Raw genomic sequence first — 24,870 nt, forward strand, 5'->3', positions numbered from 1 at the left:
AGGTGTCTCACAGGGATAGTGGCCATTTGAGAGAAGTATTGGAAAGCGACTGTACTTCAAGTAGTTTATCCCATCTGCAGAAGAAAATAAATAAAGCTCCAATACATCAGAAAATTGAAAGAAAGCACATACTTCCTCCTCATACTCTGATCCACTCTCCTCACTATCTGATCGTGGAGCTACTTCATACCTAAAGGAAGTTTAAAAAAGTCAGGAGGTTATTGACATGATTAAAAGATTTGAAGTGATACAAATAAAGGTTTGTCTTATAAATACAAAATCATTAATAAACTTATAAGAATGATAAATTATGGATTATCTGAACAAACATATTTTGGTTCTTACTGTAAAGCATGAAAATTGCTTTTCATTGGCTTTTTTCTAGATAATTAGGACCTTTTTTTACTAAATTAAATGCATTTTTTCCAGAATATAAAACCAAACATAGAACATAGAACAGTACAGCACAGAACAGGCCCTTCGGCCCACGATGTTGTGCCGAGCTTTATCTGAAACCAAGATCAAGCTATCCCACTCCCTATCATCCTGGTGTGCTCCATGTGCCTATCCAATAACCGCTTAAATGTTCCTAAAGTGTCTGACTCCACTATCACTGCAGGCAGTCCATTCCACACCCCAACCACTCTCTGTGTAAAGAACCTACCTCTGATATCCGTCCTGTATCTCCCACCACGAACCCTATAGTTATGCCCCCTTGTAATAGCTCCATCCACCCGAGGAAATAGTCTTTGAACGTTCACTCTATCTATCCCCTTCACCATTTTATACACCTCTATTAAGTCTCCCCTCAGCCTCCTCCGCTCCAGAGAGAACAGCCCTAGCTCCCTCAACCTTTCCTCATATGACCTACCCTCCAAACCAGGCAGCATCCTGGTAAATCTCCTCTGCACTCTTTCCAGCGCTTCCACATCCTTCTTATAGTGAGGTGACCAGAACTGCACACAATATTCCAACTGTGGTCTCACCAAGGTCCTGTACAGTTGCAGCATAACCCCACGGCTCTTAAACTCCAACCCCCTGTTAATAAAAGCTAACACACTATAGGCCTTCTTCACAGCTCTATCCACTTGAGTGGCAACCTTTAGAGATCTGTGGATATGGACCCCAAGATCTCTCTGTTCCTCCACAGTCTTCAGAACCCTACCTTTGACCCTGTAATCCACATTTAAATTAGTCCTACCAAAATGAATCACCTCACATTTATCAGGGTTAAACTCCATTTGCCATTTTTCAGCCCAGCTTTGCATCCTATCTATGTCTCTTTGCAGCCTACAACAGCCCTCCACCTCATCCACTACTCCACCATTCTTGGTGTCATCAGCAAATTTACTGATCCACCCTTCAGCCCCCTCCTCTAAGTCATTAATAAAAATCACAAAGAGCAGAGGACCAAGCACTGATCCCTGCGGCACACCGCTAGCAACCTGCCTCCAATCCGAAAATTTTCCATCGACCACCACCCTCTGTCTTCGGTCAGACAGCCAGTTACCTATCCAATCGGCCAACTTTCCCTCTATCCCACACCTCCTCAGTTTCATCATAAGCCGACCATGGGGGACCTTATCAAACGCCTTACTAAAATCCATGTATATGACATCAACTGCCCTACCTTCATCAACACACTTAGTTACCTCCTCAAAAAATTCTATCAAATTTGTGAGGCACGACTTGCCCTTCACGAATCCGTGCTGACTATCTCGGATTAATCCGCATCTTTCTAAATGGTCGTAAATCCCATCCCTAAGGACCCTTTCCATCAATTTACCAACCACCGAAGTAAGACTAACCGGTCTATAATTACCAGGGTCATTTCTATTCCCTTTCTTAAACAGAGGAACAACATTCGCCATTCTCCAGTCCTCTGGCACCATCCCCGTGGACAGCGAGGACCCAAAGATCAACGCCAAAGGCTCTGCAATCTCATCCCTTGCCTCCCACAGAATCCTAGGATACATTTCATCAGGCCCAGGGGACTTATCGACCTTCGGTTTATTCAAAACTGCCAAGACATCCTCCCTCCGAACATCTATTTCCTCCAGCCTATTAGCCTGTAACACCTTCTCTTCCTCAAAAACATGGCCCCTCTCCTTGGTGAACACTGAAGAAAAGTATTCATTCATCACCTCGCCTATCTCTACTGACTCCATACACAAGTTCCCACTACTGTCCTTGACCGGCCCTAACCTCACCCTGGTCATTATTTTATTCCTCACATAAGAGTAAAAAGCCTTGGGGTTTTCCTTGATCCGACCCGCCAAGGACTTCTCATGTCCCCTCCTAGCTCTCCTAAGCCCCTTTTTCAGCTCATTCCTTGCTAACTTGTAACCCTCAATCGAGCCATCTGAACCTTGTTTCCTCATCCCTACATAAGCTTCCCTCTTCCTTTTCACAAGACATTCCACCTCTTTTGTGAACCATGGTTCCCTCACTCGGCCATTTCCTCCCTGCCTGACAGGAACATACCTATCACTACAAGCGTCAAGTTTTTTTTCTGTTAAAAGCATTATTGCCAGTTTTGTAGTTATTGTGGTTCATAATATCAGATGACCAGTTCAAACAACTTGTCTGATTTGCATTTTTGTTTACTCAACAAATTTGGAAATTTATGAACTGGCAGATCTCTTGGGTAACCCTGGGTTTGAGTACAGTTATTATGCTCAGCTACTGACTTGATCTAAATATAAGAAGTCATTGTTCAAGAATACCCTGTCAGGATGTAATCTGAAAGAGTCAAACCCAGTGAACTGCCTTTATTTACAACTGTAGTTACATCAGAGGGTAATTGTTTGTAAATTTCTGGATCATAGTCAGAAGAATCTTTTCTGAAATGCTTCAAAGGTTAGAAGTGTTCTCCATGTGCTAGATACAATTATAAATAACTAGCCATCCTACTGACATTGCTCATGGTATATTTGATGATTCATAAATGTCTCCAATAGCATCTTCACCAACTCCAAGCTGCACTCACTGACTTGCATTGGCACCCATCCCCAACGGTCTGCATTTAAAATTCTGAGACAAAGCTCACTATAGCCTCATTCCACTGATTAGGTGTAAACCACCGCTGCTTTGAACCACATCCTGCATCTTTCCTGTTGAGTTGTTCTGAACCTACTCCATGGCATCACTTTCTAATTCCACCGACAAAGTCTCATACCGCTCCCACCTTTAAATATCTTTCCAGAAGAATATGTGATCAAGCCTATGGTCAGATTTCCTAACCCTCCTATAATGTTTTGGTACTTGCTCCTTTCTCCTTTGCCCCTTTAAAGTATCATGGGAACTTCCTCCACATTAAAGCTGCTTTATAAATGCAAGTTTAGTGCAAATATAGTAAGAAGGCCACAGATTTGTAGTGATTAAATAAATTGTGGTGTTTTTATTAGAATATTGTAATGACAAGATGTGTATCTTAGTGTGTAAACTGTAAATAAGCAACATAGATCTTAAATTAAATATTAACTTGTGTTATTAATGTTATCTCAAGAATATTTTTCAAAATCCCAAAATAGATATTATGCTCTTGCAATCAAGTTCAAAGCATTTATGAAGCAAAATAAATCAGGCTTGCACTAATTTTGGAGGACATCACTATTCATAAATCTCAAACTCAAAAAGCATTAGCTAGCTTATTGTTTCCAGTCATTTAGTCAACTTTCTACCCATGCTACAATGCTTAATAATCATTATCAAGTCTCTTATGTGGCATCTTGTCAAATCCTTTTTGAAAACCCAGAAAGACAACTTCTATTACATTTCCTTTATACACTTCACTGACTTATCAGGAAAATCTTCAATTTTTAATGAATAATAAGCCTTTCACAAATCCATGCTAGCTGTCCTTAAATTAATCCATTCTCTCTGAGCACTAACTTAACTCATGTTATGGCCTTGAGAAGCTTACCCCATATCAATGTTAGGCTGAATGACCCACAGTTTTCCAATGCACCATTCCTATTTAAGAAATGATTAAATTGGCTATCTTCCAGTTCACTGGTCCAACTTTCATGTTTCAGAATAATAAAAGACTATAGTCAAACGTTTGCTCTTTTCTCTGACATTTTGCAGTATTGTAGATGTTTGGAATCAGGATTCTTTTTGAGAGTTGTGCCAGATTTCTCCGTACTAATTATTTATCTTTAGTTAGTTAATTGTTTCACCGCTTTAGTTCCTAACTTTCCAGGAAACAGAGGCAAAATACACATGCTGCATCTTCACAATACTTTCTTTTAATTCACTTTTTAAAAATCTTTCACTTTTTATGTTTATAAAATCCTAACTGCCCTCTTATATTCCTGGTTAAGGGATGTGGGCGATTTCAAGGCCAGGGAGAATCAGAAAGGTGGGGGGGCATTTCTGATGGTGAGGCACCGGGATCTGATTTTTAAAAACTACCAGAGACTAGGAGAAATGTGATGGAGAATAGTTGTAATGGTAGCACAAACGAATGACAGTATATGCAAGAACCTGAGCTGCAGGTTAGGGTACTTAGACTATGGTCACTGGAAGGCAATGGTGCTACTGGCAGAAGTGAAAAGGTAGACATTGGATGCTGCAGCACTGCAGTGGCAGATGTGGGACCATGCGAGGAGTACATTGTTGGGCACGAGTGGGCTATGAAAATTGACAATGCAGTGTGCTGATAGGGACTTCCAGGATCGGAAGGGCACCAAATGGCAATAGGTGCAAGGAATGTAAAGTTCCAAATATTTTGTCTCAATGATTACTTTGGGAAAAAAATAATTTAAAAAAGTTACAACTGGCTATGTCTTGTTCCTTTATTCTCTCTCCCAGCCCGTTAGCCTACTGCTGGTGGCCAGACTCAGCAAATCTCGAAGTCACAAGAAGTGGCAACAACAGGGAGGAGGAGTCACATGGCATCCGAAGGATAGAGTCTGGACCTACAAGACGGGTGCAACTATGATCAGCATAGTACTACCCACCTTGATGACAAAGCAATATTGCAGTAGTGAGTAAGAAATAGTGCCTTGCAGCCAAGTTTGGAGTGTTTGAATAAATAGCATAACAAGGCAGCCAGTCTGCCAGTCTCCAATCACGCAACCACGTTTTATTAGTTACACCAAATGCAAACATGATTTACTCACCCAGGGTTCATTTCCAACCATGTATCTAGTTGGACAGCTTTTGGAGCATCAGGTCCCTGAAGGACTTTTCCAGTTTCAACATGAATAACTTTGACCGGCAAATCGCTCATTTGGCTGCTTTCATCCAAAAGCTTAACAAATATAAAAGTTTTGTTTTGTAAAATGGATAAAAGAGACTGCAGACTGCACCATGCCAGTTCAAGACAGTATCAATAGATTTTCAATTAATTTCTGCTCGTTTATTTTTAGGAACATAGAGCGGAGCTAAAATGCACGGATTAAAGCTCAAGCGGACGATTTTCAGCCCGTGCTCGCCACCAAAGAGAACGACAATGCGGGCTAAAAATCCAGAGAGAATCAGGGTTTGCGACTCTCTGGAGAGATCGCATTCCATGATTTTGCCCGAACCACGCTGGCACGGTTGCGAGGTTCACATCCACAAAGGATGAGAACTTCATTTAAATAAATTTAATATTAACAGGCCAGCCCACCATATATTGACACCGAGCCAAATTTTCAAACCTCACCGACACGGTTTACAACAGATTCAGAAGTTGCCCTGTGGGGGGGGCATAAAAGTGTGTATAGCCCCCAGATTGAGAGGGACATGGCTTGGCAGTGCCATGGCATTGCCCCCAACACAGGTTGGCACTGCCTGTGTTGGGGTGGCCTCTAGTGGGAGCCTCAATTATTTGTGAAGGTGGGGAGGAGAGGTTGTGGGAGCTGTGGGGATGGTGGCGATGACTGTTTGGGAGGTGGGCGGGAAATGTAGTGGTTTGGGGTGTGCGGTGGGTCCCATGCCAGCAATGGCTGTTTGGGGGGGGGAGGAGTGGTCTGATGCCGACGTTCACTGTTTGGTGGGGGTTCCAATGCTGGTGATGACTGTGGGGGGGGGGGGGGTGGGGGGGGGGGGGGGGGGGGGATTTTTTCCCTCCGATTGGGGCACCTTTTAAAAATATCGTCCTGATCTCAGTACAGCCGGCTTTGCCACTTTGGCACCCTTAACATGATGGTGCGACACACGCCCTGCTTTGTTTTGACAAAGTACCATAAGATCTGGAAAGAAAACCTGCCTCCAGAAAGAAACGTATAGTTTTCAGCCAGATCCTGACACTTTACCATTTTTTGGCAAGATTCTACGCCAACTGTATTACATCTCAACTGGTCAAAGAAATACATAAAATTCCACACAAATTAATTCATACTTAAAAGTAAACAAAACTTATTACAAATCTACAAAGCAATCTTTCTGTTCTGCCAAATCAGATCCAAATTGATGCAAAGGAAGTTTCCGCTGTGTGCTAACTGCAAAATCCTATAGGAAGTAACTTCGAGCACAGAACAACAGCACAAATGTCAAAAATTATCAGTTTCATTGTAACGGTGCGTTTGGAGGTTGCACTAGGAGTGCAAATGTGCATCTAGTCTGATTCGTATGTGCTCAAAAATTTTCCTCTCCATTCTTTAACTAGTAATGGTGAGGTCATTAACTCACAGAACATTTAGAATAATTCAACCCATTTCTTGTTTTAGCAATTTTAAATGTGCTGTGTGATTGTCTAGGAATCATTTCTTGTTCCAAAACTAAGGGAGGATGCTGGCTGCTTCTCAGGTCTTCGGCAGCATAAAACACAAGCTTTTTTTTGTCCAACAGATGGATGGTGGCTGAGAAAAAATTGACACGGTTTTGAAACAGGTTTCTGAATATTTTCTACAGATTCTCCAATAAAAAATGTTGCCACATTGGGGGTAGGTGGCAGGGAGACAAAGCAAACATCTGTCTGGTAAATCCACTCCCCCTCCCAAAAAATGATATGGACTCATGTCATAATGTTACATGCATTCACTTTAAAACGCTCCAACATTTTTCAGCTAGGATCTTCCCACCCAAGCCATCTACGATGTAGGAAACTGAATACCACTGTAAAGAGAGCCATGGTGCCAAGCTTTACATGCACACTCATCGGGCAGCACGGTGGCACACACTGCTGCCTCACAGCACCAGAGACCTGGGGTCAATTCCCAGCTTGGGTCACTGTCTGTGCAGAGTCCGCATGTTCTCCCTGTGTCTGTGTGGGTCCTCCGGGTGCTCCGGTTTCTGCCCAGCCTGAAAGACGTGCTGGTTAGGTGCATTGACTCAAACAGGCACTGGAGTGTGGCAATTTGGGAAATTTCACAGTAACTTCATTGCAGTGTTAATGTAAGCCTACTTGTGACTAATAAATAAACTTTAACCTTAATTTCAGGACAAACCGCAAGAATGCAAAATTCTAAACAATCACAATAATTTATACCAAAGGTGGAAAGGGTGCCGATTGGTTGGCAAGTCAACTCTGATTGGCCGAAACATTGCCATGTAGAAAGCAATGGGGAATTATAGGCTCCCTAAGCTCCAGAGTAATTCAAAAAAGGCTCAAGGCTTGAACATATTCCTTTGTTTTCAGAGACCTGTGTAAGAATGTCTGTTGTTACTAGCAAGCATAAATGAGCTATATAAATGAGTTCAACTGAATATATTAAATTGGTTGGTACTGTAGTTATTAGCACACCCAGAGTTGTTCAGCAAGTGTTACCCTGTCGTGGAATAACATCTAACAGTAGACGTTTTGTCTTGGATTTTGCAAATATGGGTTGGTTAAGTACATTGTTTGTTCATAATGGGCAGAGTACAGACAAAGAACATGCTGTTGCATTCAATCAGCTGATCATTGGGACGTATGACCTATATGTCTGGCATCACACCTGCACTGAAATTCATACTGGACGTGGTTCAATTATGCAGTACACACAAGGAAATCCTTACAAATATCTGCAGATTCAAAGATCACAAATGTATCAGAAAAATGCACAGGGTAGGAGGTTAGGGCTCATTCCATAAAAATGTGATTCCATGATTGGGCTGCACTTGTTGAACAATCGTACCTGTGCTAACAAGCTACACTAACAACCAATGTAAGATAATCGGTCTTTTTGGGCTCAATACAGCACCCCGTTAGTGGAAAAATACCACTTACGTAGCTACTGCACAGTAGCAGCAATGAAATGGCCAGCTTAGTGGGCTGAATGGCTTTTTTCTGCGCCATAACGCCATAGATTGATGCGTTTTACTTCTGCATCAAGCTTGCAAGGTAAGCAAATGGCTAGGACCTTATTTACAAGATTGCTGATAAGGCCAATCTATAGCATGTGGAGCTGTACGAATCCCAACATCTATATTTGCCAGTGAAGGTAGGCTTGCAGTAGGCAGGAGTGGAAAATCTGTGGATTTCTTAATTAGCACATCAAGGAGAGGGAGCACAATACATTAGACTGTTCCATCTTAAAAGAAATTGGAGCATGTGATATATAGATTCAAAGACTGCATATATACTGGGATTATGCAGTATATATACCTCATAGGTTAGAGCTCAGTCCATAAAAATATAATTCCGCAATTGGTCAGCACTTGAACAATCCTGACTGTGCCTACAGCTACACTAACAACCAATTTAAGATGATCAGTTGAGCTTGTATAACATGGCTCATTTACGTTTGCTGGGAGTGACATACATTCGGACATAGAGACCTTGCGCCTTTATTTTATTACCTGGGTACTTGGGGATCATTTAGCTTCCTGTTGCTTTCTCTACGGCCTCAGGCAAAATCGACATATCAACAACACCCTTTTCTCCTGTAGTATGGATTGTTATGATGGTTTGAAATTTGATATTCTTCCATTTGTCCTGATAAGTGCAACACACAAACCTTCGGCAACAAATTTCTCTTCAGCAATATCTGGGAAATACTTAGTGATAGTAATTAGGCTGACAAGCCAATAGCACGGGTAACCAAATGCATTTTCACTCTCAGATTATGGATTGGCACTAGCAGTCAAAAATAAAACTTGATCATTGGGCATGTCAATAAAAAGGAGATGGCCATATTAATATTCTTTACAATGTCGGACACAAAAAGATTCATTTTTTAAAAAAGTCTGTAAGCAGTGACAAAAGCAACTTACCTCTCCATCAGGAGCAAGGCTAGAACTTGCTCCTTCAGCAACTTCCTCACTTTTCTGTTGATTTTAAAAACAGATAGAAATATTATTTAGATAAAAACATTATTGAGAGAGGCAGCTCTTTAATAACTTTAATAATGACACCAAAACATTTACATCAACAGGAAGATTCTTACAATATTTTCTGCAAATCAACTACTGTATCAAATGGAAAAAGTATGATTAAGAAGGTATTGCTGCCACCCAGTCCTAATTTCAAAGCAACAGTAAAATAAAAACCAGAGAACAATTTAAATAATATGGAGTATGCTTGTACCACATTATACTTGAAACTGTTTATTGAAATTATTGAAGATGGTGATGTCAAGTGATGGTGGTATCAGTAGTACAACAACACAAAAGCAATTTTGAAAAGACAAAATGGAGACAGACAGAAGGAACAGAGAAATAATTTGCACATATAAAGATGTGTGAATGCCCAGAGCACTCTATAGTTAATTAGGTACTTTTGAAGTATAGTAATATAGGAAATGTGGCAGCCAAATTGCAAACAGCTAGTTCCCACAGCAATGAATTAATGACCAAATTATCAATTTTATTGATTGATTGAGTGATAAATATTGGTCACACCAAGGACAACTTTCCTGCTCTTCTTCGAGTAATTCCATGGGACTTTTTACATGCCTTTGAGATAGATAACACAGCCTCGATTTAACATCTCATTAGAAAGACAGTACTTGGATGAAGGGAGCATTTAGTGCCAGTCTAGAGTGTTACTTATTAAAGGCAAATATTACGTGAAGGGGAGAAGCAGGAGATAAAAACACAACAGCCCAAATCTCCTGAGGAAGATCGAAATGCCTATCTCCAACCCTGATCAGATCAAAGAAACCCTTACCCTCCTCTGATTTTTCTGGGCAATTTTCTGATGGGGAGGATCCTTCTAAACAACGCAGGAAGAGAGCAGCGAGAAAATCCATGCTGAAGACACACTCCTTTTTACGGCACTAAATACACCCAAGGAATGGGCTTAGCTGTATTGTATATTATTCCTCCTCCACACCCATCAAAAAAGCTACCAACACATGCTTACATGAAGAATAAACCCTTATGGGCAAGATCCTAGAAGGCTAATAACTTAATTAAGCTCCATTGTATGGGTTAGCTTCAGAAATGCAGAGAGTGGAAAGTGAGAAACAGATTAAAAGTGAAACAGATTATGAGTGAAGAAGCAAAGAATAGGAAGCAATGAAAAATAAGAAATATCGATCATTACAAAACAAAATTTGCAGCAGGTACACGTTCCAGGCCCTAGGGAATCATTTTCTAGTTATCTTGTCCAAAGTCAGAGATCAAATTTTATATTTTAGTTTAGCTGACTAAGTAGAACAGCTAGAACAAAATTGTCCCTTGACACTGCATACATGCACTAATTTTAAATGGGAAATACAAACCTTTTTCTTCTTCTTCTTTTTCTTCTTTTCTTTAGCAGCCTGAGCAGCTTTATGTTCGTAGACCAGTTTAGTAAGACTTGCAACATACTCATCTGTTTGCTGAAGCAGATATGCCAGACGCTTATCCTTTTTCTGGTCAATTAGCTTACGATAGCCTTCTTCATCTTCAGCCTGTTTTCAGAAAATTAAAAGTTGACATACTGAGTACACATGATATCATCAGCACAGAAAAACGATATTCAGCCCAACAGATCCATGTCAGTGTTTATAGTCCATATGAGCCTCCTTGATCTAACCCCATCAACATACCACTCCTTTCACCCTCATATGCTAAATGCATTTACACCAATCATTTCAAAAACCTTCTACTGTACCAAATTCCATGTTCTAACCGCTCTCTGGGTAAAGAAGCTTCTCCCGAAACCCTACTTGAATCACTTTGTGACTATCTTATATTTATGGCCCCTAGTATTGATTTCCCTCTGCAAATGGAAATACCTTCTCTACTCTCCATAGCAAACTCATTCCTAATCCAAGAACCTCTATCAGATCACTCCCCTGTTCCAAAAAAGTCCCAAGCTTCTTCAATTTTGTCCTGCAAGGTTTAAGCCATTTAGTTCTGGTATCACTAGCAGCTTTTTTGAAAAAAGGTTTGAGAGTGCCTCTCTCTCCTTTTTAATATATGGAGGCCAGAATTGTTCAGAGTACTCCAAGTTAGTTTTGCCTAACCAATGTCCTATTTTATCATCATTTTCCTGCTTTTCAATTATATCCCTCTAAGAAATGAAGCCGATGATTTGTTTGCTTTTTTAAAATAGACTTATTAGCCTGCTTCACTTTATACTGATGTGTATCTGTGCCCCCTATCCCACTTCTCTATTTACTTTCCATGGATCTTATCATAATGTATCACCTCACACTAATCTATAATGAAGCTCGTTTGAAAATTAAATTACACACCCATTCTACAAGTTTGTGACCCTGTATCTTGTTGCAGACCTTTTGTATTAACTATTTCTGATTTGATGTCATCCGCAAATTTTGAAATTGTACTTTAAATTCTAGAGCCCAAGCCATTGACATAAACATATGGTGGTTTGAGCATCGATCTCTATGGAACATCATTTCACTTCCTTTGGTAGTATGAGGAACTAGCTTTAATCCTTACTCTTGGTTTCGTCAGCTTGTTATCCATTCGGCTACTTGTCCCCAGGTGTCACATGTTCTGACCTTAGTCATGAGCCTACTCTATGGTGCCTTATCAAAGGCTTTTGAAAACATAAGTACATCATGTCTACTGCATTATCCTGATCAATATTATTACTTTCAAAATAATTCAATAGGTTGGTCAAGCATCATCTTTCCTTTGGAAAGCTATGCTTAGTACTCATTTTTATTTTCTAAATGTTTGTGGGGTGGGGCGGGTTAGCTCATTTGGCTAGATGGCTAGCGTGTGATCAGTATGACGTCCACACATGGGTTCAATCCACGTTCTGGCCGCGGTAGGCTTGGTAATCAGTAGTAAAAATTCACAGCACTTTGCCACGGTTTGACGAATAATTCAGGCAAAGAATTCAAGAAGAAATGTATAAGTAAAGGATTTTATGATCTTTCCTACCAACCACATTCAGCTAATTGGTCTTTGTTTAAAATTCACATTAAAAATTGACGTACAAACATTGCAAGTCAATGAAATGATGATTAAACCAAGTGAATGTAGATCCTTTAGTCATTACCCTGTAATAGACAATCAGTTATAATCCGGACATTACCCAATTACCCATCATTTGATATAAACCCGATGCTACAAGAGCAATATTATAAATTCTGGTCAGGTTGCTTTCTGAATTTGGAGACTAGAACTTGGTGTGGGCGATCTGGCTCTTGTCACAGCCATTAAATTAAACTCCCATACCCGATTACAGAATGTTAGACCAACAAACATTTTTAAAAACCTGCATTGAACAATCCTCACCAAGAAAAGGGAACCAAAGAGTAAAGACAGTAAGTTTGCTGATGGACACTGATCTCCCAGAATCCAAACTAAACAAATGCCAATGTACCAATTGCCTTTGAGTGCACATCTGGTTCAGTTTGCCAACTAATTCTACAGACAGTTTTCTATTCTCCACTATACAAAGGGTCATGAGAACACTGGTAATTGAACATTTTACAATGTGAGGGATTCAGAATTGGTGCAGTCTTTTTTTAACGAGCGCATTATTTACCCAACAGGATTCAAAGTAGCCACTTTCAAAATGAAGTCCATAACCCAAATTACTATTACCCAGACAGATTTGTTCACAATTGAATTATACAAATATGTCAGTATTATATTCTTGGAACTAAATAACAAATAGAAATAGCAGACAATAGTTTTCATTAGTGTTTACAACTGGTGTACTTTGGTTGGAAATGATGGAAGTCAATATTCAACAGAAACAAAAACAGAAAACGCTGGAAAATCTCAGCAGGTCTGATTTCTGATGATGGGTCATCTAGATGCGATCATCGGCTTTATTCTCTCCCCACAGATGCTGTCAGACCTGTTGAGATTTTCCAGCATTTTCTGTTTCAGATTCCAGCATCCTCAGTATTTTGCTTTTATATCAGTATGCAACAGAACTTTGATTACTAACAACTGTTAGAAAATAAACTTTTCCAATTTCCAAGAACTGTTAGTTCATAAAATGTAGCACCACACAGACCAACAGTAAACTTCAAGCTAAGCAGTAGAGTACTAAAAAGAAAAGTGGGGGTTCCTTAGCTAACTTGCAATATGGTATTTTCTACATCAACATGCTTATTTCACACAAGACATCCGCTGCTCTGAATGTGTTTAATTAAATAGAACCCCCTGCAATAGTATGATATAAGAAAAACCAAAACAATTTATTCAACGTTACCATCAGCCTCCTCATTCTTTCTTTCTCAATCCTCTCAGTTTCTTTCTTCTGCTCACGCTCGGTGTTGGCATGCCAAGTACCAATTGCTCGGGAAAGTTTCTGAATTTTTCCGGTAACTGAACGGTGATATTCCTTGAAATCTTTTGCATGCTGCAGTATGCTGTTGAGATACTCCTAAAGCACAGTGAAGAAAGAGTATAAGTGTTATGTCTCCATATCCATTGACAATAAATTATACTTTAAGTGCAATCACTTCGTTAGAGCTAAACCTCACCAACAGCAAATAAGAAGAATGAAGCTCTGTTTTATGGTGTTTGGCAATACTCTCCCTAAACTGCATGCATGCACAGCCACACAGTAATGTACTGTGTATTGGGGTAGAACGATAGAGAGTTTACGGCACAGAAAAAGGCTACAGCCCATTATGTCACCCAGCCTAACCCCCTTGCCAGCATTTGGTGCATTGCCCTACAGTTTACAGCACTTGAGGTGCATAATCCAGACATCTTTTAAAAGAGTTGGAAGTTTCTGCATCTACTGCCCTTTCATGCAGTGAATTCCAGACCATAAGACAAAGGAGCAGAATTAGGCCACTCGGCCCATCGAGTCTGCTCCGTCATTCAATCAAGGCTGATTTTCTCTCTCACCTTCATTCGCCTGTCTTTTTCCCATAACCCCTGATCCCCTTATTAATCAAGGACCTATCTCTGTCTTAAAAACACTCAATGACCTGGCCTCCACAACCTTCTGCGGCAAAGAGTTCCACAGTTTCAAATCTGATTGACGCCAACAACCCCCGGGTGAAAAAAAATCTTTTCCTCATCTCCCTTCTAATCTTTCTACCAATTGCTTTAAATCTGTGGGCCCTAGTTACTGACGTCTATCCAGGCCCCTCACAATTTTGTACATCTCAATCAAATCTCCCGCAGCCTCCTCTGTTCCAAAGAGAACAACCCCATCCTAGCCGATCATTCTTCACAGATGCAATTTTACAGTCCTGGCAACATCTTCATAAATCTCTTCGGTATCCTCTCTAATGCAATTACATCCTTTCTGTAATGAGGTGCACACAGTCCTTAGGTTTTGGATAGTTCTAGCATAAACTCCTTGCTCTGATGTTCAATAACTCCGCTAATAAATGAAAGGATTCCATATGAGCGGCACGGTAGCACACAGTGGTTAGCACTGCTGCTTCACAGCTCCAGGGTCCCGGGTTCGATTCCCGGCTCGGGTCACTGTCTGTGTGGAGTTTGCACATTCTCCTCGTGTCTGCGTGGGTTTCCTCCGGGTGCTCCGGTTTCCTCCCACAGTCCAAAGATGTGCGAGTTAGGTTGATTGGCCAGGTTAAAAAAAAAATTGCCCCTTAGAGTCCTGGGATGTGTAGGTTAGAGGGATTAGCGGGTAAATATGTGGGGGTAGGGCCTGGGTGGGATTGTGGTCGGTGCAGACTCGATGGGCCGAATGGCCTCCTTCTGCACTGTAGGGTTTCTATGATTTCTATGTCACCTCATCAACCTGTCTTGCTAACTTCAGGGATCGGTGGACATTCACAAGATCCCTCACTCTCTCTATACCGCTTAGTATTCTCCAATGTATTGTGTAATCCTTTGCCTCCCCAGGTGCATTCACATCATACTTCTCTGGGTTGAATTCCATTTGCCACTTTTCTGTCACCTGACTAGGCCATTGATATCTTCCTACAGTCTACAACAATCCTTTGTGATGAATCATGTAGTCAATTGTGTTGTCTGCAAATATCTTGATCATTTGCCATCATTTTTATCCAAACCATTAAAAACAGGGGACTTAATACCAAGTCCTTTGAAACCCTACTAGAAACAACCTTCCAGTCACAAAAATATCCCCTTGTTTCCTGCCATTCAGCCAATTTTATATCCAGTTTATGTTCCCCTGGATCCCATGAGCTTTAATTTTTTAAACCAGTTTGCTTTAGTAAAAGTCTTGCTAAAATCCAAGTAGACACCATCAACTGTACTACCCTGATCAATCCTCTTGCTATTTCCTCACAAAATTCAATCAGATTCATAATTCATGACATTCCCTTAACAAATCCATGCTGACTGTCCTTTATTAATCCACACCTTTCCGAGTGACAGTGGTCCTGTTCCTTGGAATTGATTCCAATAATGTGCCCACCATCAAGGTCAAAGTGATTAGCAGGTAATGATTTGGTCTATTCCAGGCTCCTTTCTTAAACAAATAAAAACACTAGCAGACCTTCAATCCTCTGGCACCTCACCTGTATCCAGTGAGGTTTGGAAACTGAAGGTCAGACCATCCGCTATTTCCTCCCTGGCTTCTTTCAATAGTCAGGGGTACATTTCATCCAGCCCTGGTGACTTAGCCACTTTCAGGGATATAATTCCCTAATACTTCCTTTCTCCCCATGTTTATCACATCCAATACTTCACATTTTTCCTCCTTAACCGCAATATGCCCTTCTTTGTGAAGACAGATATAAAGTAATCAAATGCAAATAAATGGGTCACTTGCAACAGTGAACTCAAGCAAGAGGCAGGGTCAAGCTTCATACTGCAACTGCGGAAGCACATGCAACTGGAGAGAGGTTGTAGGGAAAAAAATACAGCTGAGACCAGCACAGAAGAGAAGAATCTCTTACTGCAGGAGCAGTATATTTGAGTTGGTTGGCAATGGGGTTGCAGGAAGGTTGTCATAGAATCCCTACAGTGCAGAAGGAGGCCATCTGGCCCATCAAGACTGCACTGATAACAATCCTATCCAGGCCCTATCCCCTTAACCCCACTTATCTACCCTGCTAATCACCCTGACACTAAGGGGCAATTTAGCACGGCCAATCCACCTAACATCTTTAGATTGTGGGAGGAAATTGGAATGCCCTGGATGAAACCCACGCAGACACGGGGAAAACGTGCAAACTCCACACAGACAGTAACCCAAGGTCGGATTTGAGCGCCAGAGTGCTAACCACTGTGCCACCCGGTCGAGTTGCTTGTCCATGAGCGAGCAGTGCAGGTAAGGGAGCCCTGGAAGAAACCAAGCTTTAGATGGTGAAAGCACTCAAAATTCATCAGTCCATGACTGTGGGAGTGGGAGATACTCAGAAAAATTCCCCAGTTGCGAAGCAGGTGAAAACTGAATGGACAATTTAGTTTCAATGAGCACCTAATATTTTCTGATGGGCAAGTTCAAGATGTAGATTAGGTTATTGATCACGTATATAATACCTACCATGGAGCATTGTCAATAAGGAGCTACTTTTAGCATTGTCTGAGTCACATGTACCAACCTGGAAACTGTAACTCAACTTAAAGTGTCCAGATTAATGCATAATGGATGAACAGCTAGATCATGCAAGTGTATGAATAATGTTTAAGATCGTTTACGATCCAAATCCAGACTGTCAGGCTGTGTGCATCCTGAAAGTCAAGAAGGATGAGCTATGGCATGTGTGAGGAGAGAGGGAAAGGGGATGGGTTAGGAAAGGAGGGGTGGGGCAAGGGGGTAGAGGGAGAAAGAGTTGTAAAGAGCAAGAGAATGGGACCAATAAGAAGAGATAGGGATTGGGAACACAATGTGATTTGTCAGAAGAGAAGGTGTGTTGGAACCAACGAAAGATTGAGATGGCACCAGGCTTTAGAGGCGAGGGAGAATGGGCTGAGTGGGAGGAAGTCATGCTTCTTCTAAGATGTGTAGCCACATGGCAATTTGGAATTTACCACACACTGAAATAAACTTCATGAGAGTTCAGTGACTTTTAAAGTGTAACCTGCCTCTGGACAAAAAAAGTATTGTTCAGAGGAGTTTGTAGCCTGCCCAGTGTACCCGAACAGACACCAGAGTGTGGCGACTAGGGGATTTTCACAGCAACTTTGTTACCGTGTTAATGTAAGCCTAATTGTGACACTAATAAATAAACTTTAAAACTTTAAGCAGTACATTGGTGTTGGGTGAGGAACTCACCCAGAACTTCTTATTCTTCCAACAGGGTGTACTTCAGATTTTTTGATTATATTTTCTAACTCTATTTGGTTCAGTAATCCATTGTTTATAAAACAATTTACCACATTCAATGATGAATTATTTGTTTGGTAATTATTTTTAGTTAGCAAGTATATAAAAATTGTCACAACTAGGAAGATTACTAAAACAGAGCTAGTATTAATTTAGATAAATGCGAGCTGATGCATTTTGGTAGATTGAACCAGGGCAGGGCTTACTCAGTTAATGATAGGGCGTTGGGGAGAGTTACAGAACAAAGAGATCTAGGGGTACATGTTCATAGCTCCTTGAAAGTGGAGTCACAGGTGGACAGAGTGGTGATGGCGGCATTCAGCATGCTTGGTTTCATTGGTCAGAACATTGAATACAGGAGTTGGGACATCTTGTTGAAGTTGTACAAGACATTGGTAAGGACACACTTGGAATACTGTGTACAGTTCTGGTCACCCTATTGTAGAAAGGATATTATTAAACTAGAAAGAGTGCAGAAAAGATTTACTAGGATGTTACCGGGATTTGATGGTTTGAGTTATGAGGAGAGGCTGGATGGACTGGGACTTTTTTTCTCTGGAATGTAGAAGGCTGAGGGGTGATCTTAGAGAGGTCTATAAAATAATGAGGGGCATAGATCAGCTAGATAGTCAATATCTTTTCCCAAAGGTAGGGGAGTCTAAAACTAGAGGGCATAGGCTTAAGGTGAGAGATACAAAAAAGTGTCCAGGGGGACAATTTTTTCACACAGAGGGTGGTGAGTGTCTGGAACAAGCTGCCAGAGGTAGTAATAGAGGCGGTACAATTTTGTCTTTTAAGAAGCATTTAGGCAGTTACATAGATAAGATGGGTATAGAGGGATATGGGCCAAATGCAGGCAATTGGGATTAGTTTAGGGGTTTCAAAATAGGGAGGCATGGACAAGTTGGGCCGAAGGGCCTGTTTCCATGCTGTAAACCTCTATGACTCTATGGAAGATAATCAGAATGCATATACTCTTGTGCAATACTTATTAAACATTTCTAGATGTACAATATAAACTGTAAACCTGATTTCAACTTGGCTGTAATTGTCTGAATTTTTGCAACTCCAAATACCATAACACCCTAAAGCAGACACAAATTAAGTGGGACTAAGTGTCTGAAATATTGGTTTAATTTTTTAACCACAAGAGCTGGGACTACTTGGATTGCAAATTTTTTTGAAACTGCAAATAGGGTGGTACAAATTGGAGGAGAGGCAGCTTTTCTTTTACAAAATTGATCTGGATTGCAGACGGAGACAATTTTCCTCTATTGACTTATCCCTCACAGCTGGTTCAATCATAGAGAAAGACTATGAGCATACCTGATGTTTCTGCCTGCGCTTGCGCTCTTGTTCGATCTTCTGTTGTTTCTCCAGCTTCTCTGTGATACGAGCTTCTCTTAAAGACTGCCGTTTACTACGTTTGTAGGCCTTCACATTGAGTGCTGTCTCCAGAGTCGTGTCTCGGCGCATACAGGCAACCACTTCTTGCCTCAGCTGTGTTGTTTTAGAAAAAAAAATTCCAACTTCATTTTTTATGTAGTCCATTACAAAACACAGATTATTTGAGAGCTAGGTACAGTTTTACACTTTCTGCAGTTCTAGCCAGTCAGTAGGGAAATATAAAATTATGGTTTATACCTTTATTGATTGAAATCATAGAATCCCTACTGTGCAGAAAAGACCATTTGGCCCATCAAGTCTGCATCGATTCTGACAGAGTATCTTACCCAGGCCCTCTCCCCCACCCTTTCCCCGTAACCCCACACATTTCCCACGGCTAATCCATCTAATCTACACATCTTGGGACACCAAGGAGAAATTTAGCTTGGCCAATCCAATTGTGCCAATTAGACCATCATTTTATACACATTACAGCTTATTCACAGAATAGAAAAGAATCCCTACAGTGCTGAAGGATTGATTTCAATATTATTTCAAAAATTAAATGGTTCAACATGCAGATGAAAAATATATCCAAACATAAATCAGGCCTGCAACATAGCCACACATTTCACAGCATCAACAGCTCGCCAAATGAGCATCATAGCTTAATGCCATTCTTCTGCCTTTTTCATGTACCCTTGCACATAATCATCTAGTGCTCTCTTGAATGTCTCAATTGAGCCTGCCTCCACCACACCTCCAGACAGTGCATTCCAGACCCGAGCCACTCCTTGTGTGAAGAAGCTTCTCCTCACTTTACATTTGAAACCTATGATATGCTCAGTCTGTATTAGGAATTAAGATTATTAGTGACTCTGAGTTGCACTCCAGCAGTGTTCCAAAGTCTGTTACATGCTAACCCAGTTCAGTAGTGTTCATGAGGTATATTGGCACTGTACTGTAAATGTTCACGATTAGTATCATGATAATTCAGTAAACGTTAGCCAAATGCCCAAATTGCACCACTCACAGTAAATCATTTAGGATAATAAAGATTTGTAAAACTGTACATCCCATTTCTGGATAAAACAAATTAATGCCACAATTTTACAAAGTATTCAGGAAGAGAGACACCTGGTTATATGCATATACCTGACAGCTAGTCACTGTCTAGTAACCCAGAGCCCCAAACTCATGGGACATGGGTTCAAATAGAAATTCAATTCAATTAACACATCTAGAATTACAAACTAGTCTTAGTAATGGTAGTGAATCCGTGGAATTCTTCACCGCAGAGAGCTGCAGAAGCTGGGACATTATGTTCAAGGCTGAGACTGGCACAGGTTTTTAAATCAGTAAGGGAATCGAGGATTAAGGCAGGAAAGTGGAGAATTATCACATCAAATCAGTTATGATCTCATTGGATGGAGCAGACTAGACTGATTGAATGCCTTCTTCCGCTCCTACGTCTTAAGGTTGTTAACTATTGTCAATTGCCTTAAAAACTCATTTGCTTCACTAATGCCCTTCTGCCACCTGTTGCCCACTTAGGATCCATAGAATGCCTCCAGTGCAGGTGGTGGCATTTGGCCCATTGAGTCTGTACCGACTCTCTGAAAGATCGCCTTGCCCAGGCCCACTGCCCCTATCCTATTCCAGCACTTTTCCAATGATTGATGTCAATTGGCCTGGAGATTGCAGAATCCAGGGAATTCTGGAAAATCTTAGCCCACCCATCCACCATCTCTGCAACTATCATCTTCAGAACTCTAGGATGTAGGCCATCAGATCCAGGAGACTTTTCACATTTTTAGTCTTTTGATTTGATTTATTATTGTACATGTATTTGTATACAGTGAAAAGTATTGTTGATTATGCGCTACAGACAAAGCATACACAGAGGAGGAAATGAGAGAGTGCAGAATATAGTGTTACAGTCATAGCTAGGGTGTAGAGAAAGATCAACTTAATGCAAGGTAAGTCCATTCAAAAGTTTGATGGCCACAGGGAAGAAGCTGTTCTTGAGACAGTTGGTACGTAACCTCAGACTTTTGTATCTTTTTCCCGACGGAAGAAGGTGGAAGAGAGAACGTCCGGGCTGCGTGGGGTCCTTAATTATGTTGGCTGCTTCAAGTTTCTCCAGTAATTTTTCTCTGCTGATGTTAATTACTTTAATTTGCTCATCTCTTCAGCCCCTTTGTTATCTTCTATTGCTGGCACGTGTCTCCTACTGTGAAGATAGACACAAGTCTCTGCCATTTCCTCATTCCCCATAAAAATTGATTTTGTCTCTGCTTCCAAGGGACCAACATTTATTTTAGCTATGTTCAGAGAAGGCTCAGGGAATATTTAATTGAGGTGTTCAAAATCATGACAGGTTTTGCTAGCGGAGTGCCACAGGGATCAGTGCTTGGTCCTCTGCTCTTTGTGATTTTTATTAATGACTTAGAGGAGGGGGCTGAAGGGTGGATCAGTAAATTTGCTGATGACACCAAGATTGGTGGAGTAGTGGATGAGGTGGAGGGCTGTTGTAGGCTGCAAAGAGACATAGATAGGATGCAAAGCTGGGCTGAAAAATGGCAAATGGAGTTTAACCCTGATAAATGTGGGGTGATTCATTTTGGTAGGACTAATTTAAATGTGGATTACAGGGTCAAAGGTAGGGTTCTGAAGACTGTGGAGGAACAGAGAGATCTTGGGGTCCATATCCACAGATCTCTAAAGGTTGCCACTCAAGTGGATAGAGCTGTGAAGAAGGCCTATAGTGTGTTAGCTTTTATTAACAGGGGGTTGGAGTTTAAGAGCCGTGGGGTTATGCTGCAACTGTACAGGACCTTGGTGAGACCACATTTGGAATATTGTGTGCAGTTCTGGTCACCTCACTATAAGAAGGAAGTGGAAGCGCTGGAAAGAGTGCAGAGGAGATTTACCAGGATGCTGCCTGGTTTGGAGGGTAGGTCTTATGAGGAAAGGTTGAGGGAGCTAGGGCTGTTCTCTCTGGAGCGGAGGAGGCTGAGGGGAGACTTAATAGAGGTTTATAAAATGATGAAGGGGATAGATAGAGTGAACGTTCAAAGACTATTTCCTCGGGTGGATGGAGCTATTACAAGGGGGCATAACTATAGGGTTCGTGGTGGGAGATATAGGAAGGATATCAGAGGTAGGTTCTTTACGCAGAGAGTGGTTGGGGTGTGGAATGGACTGCCTGCAGTGATAGTGGAGTCAGACACTTTAGGAACATTTAAGCGGTTATTGGATAGGCACATGGAGCACACCAGGATGATAGGGAGTGGGATAGCTTGATCTTGGTTTCAGATAAAGCTCGGCACAACATCGTGGGCCGAAGGGCCTGTTCTGTGCTCTACTGTTCTATGTTTGATTGAGTGATTAAAAGAAAAATGTTTCCTGTGGTAGAATTATCAATAACCAGAGGATAAGAGAGACAGATGTATTTTCCTTAATGTAGTGATTGCTGTGATCTGGAATGCACTACCTGAAAAGTTGATTCAGAAGTAACTTTCAAAAAGGAATTGAATAAACAGTTGAAGGAAGAAAAGAAATGCAAGGTTGTGGAGAAAGGGCAGAGAAATTGGATTAATTGTACAGCTTTAAAGGCACAATTGGGTGAACAGCTCTTGTTCTGTATCATTCTATGTTTCTATTAATACAAACCTGCCGTTGGAAGTTCAGTAGTCTAAGAGCTTTTAATTCAACAGTAGCTTTATTGCGCAAATCCGGTGGCAAAGAACCAGGCAAATTTTCAAGCTCTTGAATACGATGAGCAATTCGAGCTTGAAGTCTTTGTGAAAAAAAAATGAAGAATTGTACAATTAAATTGCAAAAGACGTTCAAGTGACATATGGTTTAATGATAAATGATTTTTGGAAATTTTTTAAAAATAAAAAAAATTTGAAAACAGGATATTCTTAAATATTATGTATGTGATCCTATACCATTTTGTTCCTCTAATACAATTAGAAAATGCAGCACAGAAACAGGCCATTCCATTGCAACTTTATTAGCGTGTTTTACATTCTCTTTTCTTTCATATACATTCCTTTTGAAAGTGCCTAAACTCTTTACTTCAACTACTATCTGTGAAGTTGAGATTTACATTTTAACTACTAAATTAAAAAAATTCTCCTTATGTTCCTGTTTGTCTTATTAATAGCTATCTTGTGGTTTATGATCCCTATGTTTGGTTTCTCCCACAAGTGGAATCATTCTCTTCACATCTATACTGTCCAACACACCTCCAAATTTTAAAGATTATTTTATCAGGTCATTTCCACATTTTCTTTCTTCTAAAGAACAAAATTTACTCTGTCTAATCTTTCCTGATACTTGTCTTAACTATGATTGGACTGGCAAGGCCATTTTAAGAGAAATTCAGGAAGCTTTAATGAAATCGATGTTATTAAAGCTGAATATCAATAGAGCTATTCATGCAAACAAAAACATTAATGGAATTCTGGTTATTTCAATAGTGTGTATTAAACCAATTTAGCTTCTTAACACGGATGGATTTCTTCAAACCAGTTTGCTGAGGGAGGAGACTCGCATTCAACTTTTTAGTGCAGATGAAGGGTAATGAATCATTAGGCAAGTTACTCTCAAAATCGTTTGATGGTATTATCACTATTCAAAACAAAGTAAATATAAGAAACAGTAAGTCTTTTATTACCAATAAAATATCTAGGCATGCACACAGTCTAAAACAAGCAAAAACCAGTCTTGAAATTATACGATGTTTTCATATAAAGACAAACTCTCATAGGAAAGCCGATACATATACCCAAACGAGATAGTATTAAAACAGATTGTTGTTCAGCAGGCATCATGTCCGAGTGATTGCAGTATTAACAATTCAACTCACCTGTACTCACGTTCTTGAAGAATTTCGACAGGATCCAATCCCTGTGGTTTTTGGATGGGTGTTATACGGTTTTGCTTTTGATGGAGTTGGATGGTAGGTGAAGGCTGGACAACAGGTTGTTGCGACAGTGAGGCCCCAGGGCCAGTTGGAGTTGCTTGTATAGCTGGTGCAGGAGAAGGTCTTCCACATGTAGCTTGAGTAGGCATTTTCTGAGGCGTATTAGGAATGCCCATTTCATTACCTTGTCCTAAAAGCCAAATGAAAAAGGGTTTATTATACTATCCATTCTAAATTAGGTGCGATAGAAAAAGCATCCATTATAACTTGAACTAATTGTTAGTTTTCAAATTATTCAGCTCAAAACCGAGAAAGGCATTTAAGCCATTTGCAATTGGTTAATCTGGTACAGGAGTAGAGCAAAAATAGGAGGGTGATATGAATTGAAAATGAAAGAGAAAATATCTTCTGACTTATTGCACTCAAATTAGGAATGATCAATGGACTGAACTATTAAATTATCCAAACCAAGGACAGCATAGATGTAAATTGATATAATAAGTATCGCTTGCTTCACTTTTTTACTGCATTTTATGAAATACCAAGACTGATTTGCTTTCAGGAAATTCATCTATCAATATACATGGGGGCGATTCTGCCATCCTGCTGCGCTATTAGCACAGTGGACCGGGAGATTTCAGCAGGGCCGGGTTAGCACGGTCCGCATTGGGCGTCTGGCCCAGAGCACCTCTCCTAGCGCCAGATTTCTGACACTGTCAACTCCACGCGGAAATAGGCACAGAGCTGCAGTAGGTATTCTGGGGGGTATTTTAATATAATTAGCGGGACTTGGACCGACATCTCCAGGTCTGCTAGCATCCCCCCCCAGACAGCATCTGTGCACTGCCCTTTGGGCAGGGCAGATGGGGGGGGGGGGGTTCACTGATCGGGAGGCCAGCAGACAGGGGTCACAGCGCATATGCTGATCTCGGAGTTGATAAATCGGCTCATGTGCAGTGGCCCTTTTAGAGCTATGCTGCTGGCCTCTCCAGCAGGAATAGGCCACGCCCACTGATTTTCAGTGTGATTTATGCAAGTACACTCCGCAGTA

General features: G+C 40.8%; 1 protein-coding gene across 3 annotated transcripts in view; it reads right to left on the reverse strand.

Annotated features, from left to right (window-relative positions):
* The window catches only part of LOC144494859 (SWI/SNF-related matrix-associated actin-dependent regulator of chromatin subfamily A member 2-like), a 132,857-nt gene that overhangs the window by 70,943 nt on the left and 37,044 nt on the right, over positions 1–24,870 (reverse strand). For all 3 annotated transcript variants that reach the window (XM_078214314.1, XM_078214315.1, XM_078214313.1), the window contains exons 6-13: positions 23,763–24,009; positions 22,559–22,685; positions 18,824–18,997; positions 13,484–13,657; positions 10,578–10,748; positions 9,127–9,180; positions 5,127–5,257; positions 133–190 (exon numbers count right to left, since the gene is read on the reverse strand). In XM_078214314.1, the coding sequence (XP_078070440.1) occupies positions 133–190; positions 5,127–5,257; positions 9,127–9,180; positions 10,578–10,748; positions 13,484–13,657; positions 18,824–18,997; positions 22,559–22,685; positions 23,763–24,009 (1,136 nt within the window). The remainder of the gene's footprint in view (positions 1–132; positions 191–5,126; positions 5,258–9,126; positions 9,181–10,577; positions 10,749–13,483; positions 13,658–18,823; positions 18,998–22,558; positions 22,686–23,762; positions 24,010–24,870) is intronic.

This window comes from Mustelus asterias, chromosome 6 (genome assembly GCF_964213995.1).
Source record: "Mustelus asterias chromosome 6, sMusAst1.hap1.1, whole genome shotgun sequence".
In the NCBI taxonomy this organism is placed as follows: Eukaryota; Metazoa; Chordata; class Chondrichthyes; order Carcharhiniformes; family Triakidae; genus Mustelus; species Mustelus asterias.